At 44.8% G+C, this 9,929-nt stretch overlaps 1 protein-coding gene across 1 annotated transcript in view; it reads right to left on the bottom strand.

Annotated features, from left to right (window-relative positions):
* Window positions 1-4,582: 4,582 nt before the first annotated feature.
* The window catches only part of MDGA2 (MAM domain containing glycosylphosphatidylinositol anchor 2), a gene marked incomplete at its 5' end in the record, with an annotated part of 54,677 nt that continues 49,330 nt past the window's right edge, over window positions 4,583-9,929 (bottom strand). The window contains 2 exons of the mRNA XM_057386539.1: window positions 4,583-6,504; window positions 8,724-8,829. Of these exons, the coding sequence (XP_057242522.1) occupies window positions 6,416-6,504; window positions 8,724-8,829 (195 nt within the window). The remainder of the gene's footprint in view (window positions 6,505-8,723; window positions 8,830-9,929) is intronic.

Genomic DNA, 9,929 nt, shown 5'->3' with positions numbered 1-9,929 from the left:
TCCATCCATCCATCCATCCATCCATCCATCCCCATCCACAGTCAGAACACCAATGCTCCTATTTAGGTTTCAGTTTCTTCTCACTCATCTGAATGAGACTTTATTATTTTTAGGCTTTGGAACAGCTGCCCAGGGCATTGAGGGAATTCCCATTCCTGGAGGGTTAAAATCCCTGTAGATGTGGCACTTGGGGACATGGGACAGAGGTGGCCTGGGCAGTGCTGGGAATGGTTGGAGTCAATATTTTTGAAGGTAATTCCCAACCGAAATGATTCCATAATTCCATTATTCCCAGTAAGTTACAGAATGTGGGAAATGGCTGATGGATCATGGCTGAACTGGGATGGTTTGGGGAGTTTGGGGAGGGACACTCAGCAAAGAGGGAATTTCCCATCACGTAAAACCCAACTGTGGAAGTGTCCCAGGGTTGGAATGGGCTTGGAGCACCCTGGGATAGTGGGAGGTKCCCCTGCACATGGAAGAGGGATGGAATTAGATGGGATTTAATTTCCCTTCTGGGATTCTGGGATGTATTGAAGACCAGCTTCCCAATCTGGCATATCCAAAGGAAAATGAAACAATATTTAATAAGGAACAGCAGGACGCACAATTCTAAATTCCCTGTGTTCGGGTTAACGATAGCTCCAATTTTTTATCACATAAAACACATTTCCCTGCCTACCCCAACATTCCCATGGATCTGGGGCTGACACCGGAGTCAGGAATTTAAGGGAGAAATGACAGAAAATGTCCAAACGCTGTAAGTGCCATAAATGTGGGATTGCAGGAGCTGCAGGTCCCTAAATTCCTTTGCACCAGGGATAATCCAACGGTTTCATTCATTCTGTGCTGTGGGGCAGCTTTGAAAGGGGGAGCAAAATCCTCCAGGGATGCTCATTCTCAAAAAAAACCCAAAACAAAACAAAACAAAAAAAAAACAAAAAAAAAATCTCTCATTTCAAATGTAATGATAACCTTTTTTTATAGCTTTTTATAGTTTTGTGGGAAAATCCAAGAATATTCCAGATGGCTCCCAATCTCTTTATTAGCACGGAGAGGCTGGGAGAGCTTGTAACACCAAACTGGAGGTTTTTTTATTGAACTGCTCCAAAAAGCCGTTTTCCTGATGGATCACACACTTCTGGGGGAGCAGGAGAGTTCCAATTACCCTTCAATATATGAAGGAAAYGTTCCCAGCAAGTAAACACTCCCAAAATAAAACCAGGAAAGCCTCTTCTGCTCAGCATGGAAAAAAAAAATCAGCTCCTTCTGCCTGAATTGTTCCCTACAAAGGGAATTCACTGCTCTGACAAAGCAGGGGAAGTGAGAACTTGAACAAGGAGGTGATGATCGACTTTGTTTTAAGGTTTGGGGGATCCCAATGACCCCAAACCCAATTATTCTGTTCCCACTGGTGGATGCAGTAGGAATTCCAGTGCTGGATGTGAAGGAAATCTCTGGGATCGGTGGAGGTTGGGATTTACAGATGGGGTTGGCAAATATTTGGGGGCTGGAGGATGCAGCTCCAGCACTTTTGGGTGAAGCAGCTGTTCTCCTCCCAAATTCCGGGGAAATGTCACATTCCCAAGGATTTCTGGGATTTGTGTGGTGCCATCGGAATGGGCTGAGTCGGTTTTAATCCGTGCTTTTATCCCTCCTTGTGTTCCATCCAGGATCCAGGCCAGGCTGCAGAAGAGCTGAGTTGGAAGCACGGTGAGATCCAAGTGTTCCGTGGATATTTGTGGGATTCAGGATGTCCAGGGGAGCTGCCCCATCCCTGGAAATAACACAGACCATCCCTGGAAATGTCACAGACCAGGTCGGATGGGGCTCGGAGCACCCTGGAACAGTGGAACTGTCAGGGGTGGAATGAGAAGGGATTTAAGGTCCATAACTCATGGTCTAAATCCATATTTCATTTTATACTYATAAATTCCATAATTTTATCATTTCATGATTTCACATTCAATGTACTTTGTGAAATAAAAGGGAAGTTCTCCAATGGCATCCTTATCCACCCACATCAGCCTGGAATGAATTAAAAAAACCTGGAAAATTTGTCCTGTGCTCCACCCAGCTCTGCTTTGGGAACACCCAGGGGATTCCTGCAGCCATCCCATCCAACCCTGTCACTTTTYCCAACATCCCAGGATTTCAGTTGCTGCACGAACTTTGATGCCCAATTGTCTTTGATGTCCAATTTAAAAATCCATCAGGGACATTCTCAGGTTGGCCACCCTGGAACGGAATCAGAGGRGTTTCACATTCCAGGGAACTGCCAGTTCCAACTGCCTTTGATTGCTGAGCCAACATTTTTACATCCATTTTGAGTCCAAAAGGTAAAATAAAATAAAAACTGAGAGTAGGAAATTCATATCTCAATTTGTTCTTCTTATTCGTGCCCTGGAGTAAAATCCCATTTCTTTTTCAGTGCTTTATTTTGGGAATGTAAAGGAAGATAAAACTGCTCCTACAATCAACATTGGGAACAGAAATCCCTCTTTTCTTAGCACCTCCTGCAYCCCAGGTGAGTAAAATGGGAACAGRCATGGGRAACACATTTCCTTTCACACAAAAACCTGGGATTTTCGGGACACATGGATTAGCCTGAAAAAAAAATTCTGTGGTCTTCGTCTATGGAAATTCTTTATCAAACATTCCATGGGAGTGAGGGAAAGAAAAAAACGGAAAGAGGAAATATGGATTTCAGCCTGCAGTTTCAGTTTGGGATCTGAACGATCAAGTGGGATCTCCTGTTCCTTATCACCCATCTGCCTTATCACAGAGGCATTTCCCAAATCCTCCCTTCCCACGGAGTCCCCGTCACTCTGCCCTGTGTCCAGAGCTCTGCCTGCTCCTTGGGAAATCCATCTCTGGTGAGATTCCAGGTCCCAGTGCGGATTTTCAAGGGAAATTAAAAGGAAAAGCAGAGAAGTGCTTTAAAACTTTTCCTGTTGTCCTTCAGCCTGGGAAGGTGTCCCCAAGCCTGGGGTTGGAATGGGATGAGCTTTAAGGTCCCTTCTGACCCAATCCATCGTGGGATTTGTGGAAATGATGGACCGGTTGCTGTTCCGGCTCCTGGCAGACCCAGCTCTTCCAAAATCCCACCAAAAGCGCCCATGGAGAGGCCTCTGGAGCATCCCTGGCTTTTGTGGCTCTTAGGAGACATCTGTGGGAAGATGCATGTCAAGGTTTGGATTCTGGATTCTGGGAGACACCAACCTCCTAAAGGAAATCTGCCCCAGGGTCTCACCGTACCTGACCAGGTCATCCATCCGTCCAAAATTTAATTCCAGCACTTGCCAATGGGAAATTTGGTGGTTTGTGGYTTTTAAGGGTGCCAAATCCTACGGTGCATCCAGATTCAGAGTTCCCACTTTCTTCCAGATCCCACAGGCCACCGGACTCAGATTTCCCACTTTCTTCCAAATCCCACAGGCCACCGGACTCAGAATTCCCAGAAAAACCATCTTCCAAACCCCGCAGTCCATCAGATTCTGAGTTCTCACTTTCTTCCAAACCCCGCGGTCCATCAGACTCAAAGTTTCCWTTGTCATCTAAAGACCACAGTCCATCCAGACTTGGAGCTCCCACTGTCTTCCAAATCCCACAGTCCATCAAGACTCAGAGTCCCACCATCTTCCAAACCCCGTGGTCCATCAGACTCTGAGTTCCAATTCCTCCAAATCCCATCTTCCATTCAGACTCAGAGTTTCCACCATCTTCCAAACACCACAGTCCATCCAGACTTGGAGCTCCCACCATCTTCCAAACCCCATGGTCCATCAGATTCAGAATTCCCACCATTTTCCAAACCYCACAGTCCATCAGATTCTGAGTTCCCACCATTTTCCAAACCCCATGGTCCATCAGATTCAGAATTTCCATGTTCCTCCAAACCCCACAGTCCATCAGATTCTGAGTTCCCACCATCTTCCAAACCCCACAGTCCATCAGATTCTGAGTTCCCACCATGTTCCAAACCCCATGGTCCATCAGATTCCATTTCCACGTTCCTCCAAACCCCACAGTCCATCAGATTCTGAGCTCCCACCATTTTCCAAACCCCACGGTCCATCAGATTCAGTTTCCACGTTCCTCCAAACCCCACAGTCGATCAGACTCCGAGCTCCCACCATTTTCTGAGCACAGGGACTTGGTGACACCAAAACTGCCTTAAAAACCAGGGAGCCAAGAGCATCCTGGGAACGCTCCAGCCCCCAGGCACCACCAGTATGAACCAGTACAACTCCAGCTGACACCAGTTTGCTGAAGAAAAGCTCTGCCAGGGGCTCAACAAACACACRCACCACGGGGCTGCCTTACCTGGAAAGAGGCTTTATTGAACAGAGCTGGAAAATTATCTCTTCAGTGGAATTACTGAATTTGCACAAACAATTCTCTACAGAATAAAAAAAATCAAGCCTTGTCATTGTTTTACTGCATCTCGTTGTGCTTTTTATACTCATATTTGCAATTATTATACTTTTTTTTGTTGTTTTCACGGTTGTACTCCAATTATTTGCATATCAGGTGTTGTTTTTAATCCTTTTTTTTATTTTTTTTTTTTTTATTCTTTTTTTTGTTGTTTTCACGGTTGTACTCCAATTATTTGCATATCAGGTGTTGTTTTTAATCCTAGGGTGTCGAGAGAACACAGAATAATAATAATAATTATAATAATTATAATAATAATACTCTTCTTTAGACAAAAGTCTTTCCTTTTTTTTTAAATGAAGTTAAAAGCTGAGATAATTTAAGGAAAAAGGTCTTCAAATTTCATAACCAACTGGAAGGGAACTTTACAATGCAGTGGAAAACCGGCACGTGTTCGGGTAGCTCAAACCCATTTTTTGTACAGCTTTTATTTTTTTTTCCTTGTAAAAGTGGATTATTTTTAATTTTTTTTAACCTTTTTTTTTTTTAATTTCGCTACAATAACAAAATAATCTTTCGCCCTCTGCACCGAGTCTGGCTCCGGGGCAGAGGCAGAGCCCCCCTTGGGGCGTCCRGAGCTCCGGATGTCGGGAGCCGTTCCCAACAGAGGGGGAGAGTAAGAAAATCCTCCTGTGTTTCACCACCTTCTGCACCGAGTGTGTGTCCCAACCACCTTTTTTTTTTTCCTCTGGTTGACCCACTGGAGAACCTGAAAACGACGACGACGACGACAACGAAAAGTGCCGCTCCCATTGCCGGGAGCACCGGGAGCTGTTTCTAATGGGTGAGAAGCTGAAAGGCCATGGCTGCCGGGAAGGTGGTGCCACATGGATCTCATCCCGAAGGAATTCCGCGGCGCCACCTCAGCTCCGTCCATCCTTCTCCAGAAGCGGCTCTGTCTCCTTGCCTGCACACCCAGGCTCCAGAGTTTGTTTAGAAAAGAGTTTGCACAACCCACGTTTTCAGCAGTGCAAAGCTTCCGTGTTGAAATCATCGTTATTACATTTATTACATTTTTTTATTATCTTTTTCTATATATATATTTATATATATATATTTTTTTTTTTTTTTTTTTTTTTCCTATTTTTTGAAATCAGGCTTGTTTCATTGAAGGCACTTGGTTTCCATGGCAATTTATAAAAGACGGTGGTTTGGTTTCTTCACTTCCGTAGAGCAGATGACTCCTCCGGCGGGGAAGGGGAGAGGGTTCCGGTGGCCGCGAGCAAACTCCCGGTGAAGCCTTGTGACGAACGTGAGCCCAGGTGGCACGTCCTGGATGGGAATGCATGCAAGAGGAGACAGCGCACAGTCACCGAGCAGAGCCATCAGGAATGTCACGGGAGTGTCACCAACGGCTCCGCTCCCGGGTCAGCCGCCGGGGGAGGTGACAACCGAAGTGGGAAGGGTTTGTTGGACTCCGCGCTAAACCCTCCGCCAAGGGGAGGGAAACGCCAGCTCTGCACATACCCTGTTCACAGCCAGGTGTTCCTCGCTCCTTCTGTTCGTATTTCCTCTCTCTCTCTCCTTCCTCTCTTATTTTTGTTGTGGCAGGCCATTAGGTTTCCATGGTAACAAGCAAACGATTCATTTGAAACAAAACCAGCCATGACTTTGTGCTTTGACGAGGGTTCCTAGAGCTCTTTGCCGAGAGTTCAACCAGACCATGCTGAATTCATCAGTGACCACAAAAAGCACCTGAAGGTCTCTTCCTTGCTTAGGCCAGATCTCGGTCTCACGCTTGGTTCTTAGTGAGTTCCACTCCCGTGATGCCTTTCTAAGTCCCCAGTGCTTTCTTAATTGTTTTTTTTTAACTTTATTTTTTTTTTAAAATTTTAATTATTTATTTACGTATTTATTTCGCTTTCGAGTCAGTCAGTGGAGGAATCTTTGGTAGTTTGTTTGGAAATGTCCATTTCACAAAGACTCTTTCTTCATGCCAGTGCCTGGTGAATCTTTTGTAGCCTCTGCCAGGATAAGGTCACCTCTGATGACTTAAGACAGACATGAGGATGAGAAGGGGGAGAAGTCGTATATGCGCCGATGGGCCAGCAGCACCCGATCGTAGATCTGCAGAAAACGGGGAGAAAACCAGAATTAAAGAGGTAAAAAATAGAATTAAAGAGGTAAAAAAATAGAATTAAAGAGGTAAAAATAGAATTGATGGGGTAAAAATGGAATTAAGAAGATAAAAAATAGAATTAAAGAGGTAAAAATAGAATTTAAAAGGTAAAAATAGGATTAAAGAGGTAAAAATAGAATTAAAGAGGTAAAAATAGAATTTAAAAGGTAAAAATGGGATTAAAGAGGTAAAAATAGAATTAAGAAGGTAAAAATAGGATTAAAGAGGTAAAAATAGAATTAAAGAGGTAAAAAAATAGAATTAAAGAGGTAAAAATAGAATTAAGAAGGTAAAAATAGAATTTCAAAGGTAAGAAATAGAATTTCAAAGATAAGAAATAGAATTAAAGAGTAAGAAATAAAAATTAAAAGGTAAGAAATGGAATGAAAAAGATAAGGAATAGAAATTGAAAGGTAAGAAAAAGAATTAAAGCCCAGCTCCACCAATGCCCACACCTCCATCCCTCCAAAATCTAATCCCCCTCTGCCTCACACCCATATRGCATCTTCCCAGCCAAGCAATGCATTCCCAAGGAAAATTCTAAGGAATTCCAAGGGAATTTCAAGGAATTCTGACAAAAATCCAAGGAAAACATTCCCCTCTAAACCTTCCAGCTGAACCAAAGCAGGGATTGCTCTCCAGTCCAGCTCAGTGTGGAGTTGCCCATCACTCTCACCTGTGGCATCTTCCCATCTGGGCAAAGCATTCCCAAGGAAANAAGCAGGGATTGCTCTCCAGTCCAGCTCAGTGTGGAGTTGCCCATCACTCTCACCTGTGGCATCTTCCCATCTGGGCAAAGCATTCCCAAGGAAAATTCCAAGGAATTCTGAGAATATTCCAAGGAAAACATTCCCCTTTCAACCTTCCAGATGAACCAAACCAGGGATTGTTCTCCATTCCAGCCCAGCCCAGTGTGGAGTTCCCCACTGCTCTCACCTCTGGCATCTTCCCATCTGGGCAAAGCATTCCCAAGGAAAATTCCAAGGAAATTCCAAGGAATTCTGATAATATTCCAAGGAATTCCAAGGAAAACATTTCCCTTTCAACCCTGCAGATGAACCCAAGCAGGGATTGCTCTCCAATCCAGCCCAGTCTGGTGTAGAGTCCCACACCACTCTCACCTCTGCCCCACAACCATCCGAACAAAGCATTCCCAAGGAAATTCCAAGGAATTCTGAGAAAATTCCAAGGAATTCCAAGGAAAACATTCCCCTCTAAACATTCCAGCTGAACCAAAACTGAGGGATTGTTCTCCAATCCAGCCCAGCCCCGTGTGGAGTTCCCCTACTGCCCTCATCTCTGGCATCTTCCCATCCGAGCAAAGCATTCTCAAGGAAAATTCCAAGGAAATTCCAAGTAATTCCAAGAAATTCCAAGGAAAACATTTCTTCCAGTTGAATCAAAGCAGGGATTGCTCTCCAATCCAGCCCAGTCTGGTGTAGAGTCCCACACCGCTCTCTGCCTCACACCCACCCAAGCAAAGCATTCCCAAGGAAAATTCTAAGGAATTCCAGGGAAATTTCAAGGAATTCCAAGAAATTCCAAGGAAATCATTCCTTCCAGACGAACCAAACCAGGAATTGTTCTCCAATCCAGTCCAGCCCAGTGTGGAATCCGCCACTGCTCTCAACTCCGCCTCACACCCATCCGAACAAAGCATTCCCAAGGAAATTCCAAGGAATTCTGAGAAAATTCCAAGAAATTCCAAGGAAAACATTCCCGTTTCAACCTTCCAGATGAACCAAAGCGGGGATTGTTCTCCAATCCAGCCCAGCCCAGTGTGGCGTTCCCCACTGCTCTCACCTCTGGCATCTTCCCATCTAAGCAAAGCATTCCCAAGGAAAATTCCAAGGAAATTCCAAGGAATTCTGAGAATATTCCAAGAAATTCCAAGGAAAACATTCCCCTTTCAACCTTCCAGATGAACCCAAGCAGGGATTGCTCTCCAATCCAGCCCAGTCTGGTGTAGAGTCCCTCACAGCTCTCACCTCTGCCTCACACCCATCCAAACAAAGCATTCCCAAGGAAATTCCAAGGAATTCTGAGAAAATTCCAAGGAAAACTTTCCTCTTTCAACCTTCCAGCTGAACCAAAGCATTGTTCTTCTGGAGAAGATCCTTCTGGAAGCAGAAACGCAGGAAGAACCCCGTGGGGAAGAGGCGCTTACTGTTGGCCGGTTGGTCGGATTTCATACACTCCCCTTCCACGATGGACACGTCATCGATGGCAATGTCCCCTTCGATCCCGGGGCCACGGATCCCTTCAAAGATCAGCTGGAAAAAGAAGCAGATCAGACTGGGATAAATAAAACATGTCCAGAAGACCAGGGGATGATAAATAAAAAATGTCCAGAAGATCAGGAGGTGAGAAATAAAAAATGTCCAAAAGATCACGGGGTGATAAATAAAAAACATCCAAAAGATCAAGGGGTGAGAAATAAAAAATGTCCAAAAGATCATGGGATGATAAATAAAAAACATCCAAAAGATCAGGGGGTGATAAATAAAAAACATCCAAAAGATCAGGGGGTGAGAAATAAAAAATATCCAAAAGATCATGGGGTGATAAATAAAAAACATCCAGAAGATCAGAGGGGGATAAAGAAAAAATGTCCAAAAGATCAGGGGGTGAGAAATAAAAAAGGTTCCCTTGAATTAGATCTGGCTTAACGCACAAGGATGGGGCTTGGAATGTTGTAGGGATACTTTTGGGGTGTTAAAAAAAATGGGTTTGGAATGTTGTACAGAGTGGGAAAGTGGGAAAACCAATTCAGAGGATTTGGAATGTTGTAGGGAAACTTTTGGGGTATTAAAAATAAATTAAATGGGTTGGGAATGTTGTACAGACACGTTCTCGAGCGGGAAAGCCAATTCAGGGGTTTGGAATGTTGTAGGGACACTTTTGGGGTGGAAAAACCAATCCAGCTGAGTTCTCATCATCCTGAGGGTGGGCATGGAGGGGGCGTGAGCTTTGAGGGGTTTTCCTCTTTGGAATGAGCCAGAAATCCTCCTCAGCTGAGACCTGAGAGGTTTCAGTTTGGGAACATCAGACTCCAAAAGGGGTCAAAACCCTGCTGGAGACAGGGCAAATTGGGACAAACTGGTGTCCCGAGGTCCCCACATCAGGGACATTTCCAGCCTGAAAACAGGGAATGTTCCCTTTTGGGTGGGGGAGGGAAAGCACTGGGATCATCCAAACATAGAGATCACTCCTAAACACAGAGATCACTCCTAAACACAGAGATCAACCCTAAACAGGGAGATCGACACGGAGACCGAGCCCAAACACGGAGACCGAGCCCAAACACGGAGACCGAGCCCAAACACGGAGACCGAGCCCAAACACGGAGACCGAGCCCAAACACGGAGACCGA

The sequence above is a fragment of the Malurus melanocephalus genome, unplaced genomic scaffold, assembly GCF_030028575.1.
Source record: "Malurus melanocephalus ecotype Western Australia unplaced genomic scaffold, MMel_1.1 scaffold_984, whole genome shotgun sequence".
NCBI lineage: Eukaryota > Metazoa > Chordata > Aves > Passeriformes > Maluridae > Malurus > Malurus melanocephalus.
The sequence above is the reverse complement of the archived record's forward strand: the minus strand, read 5'-3'. Positions and strand labels throughout refer to the sequence as shown.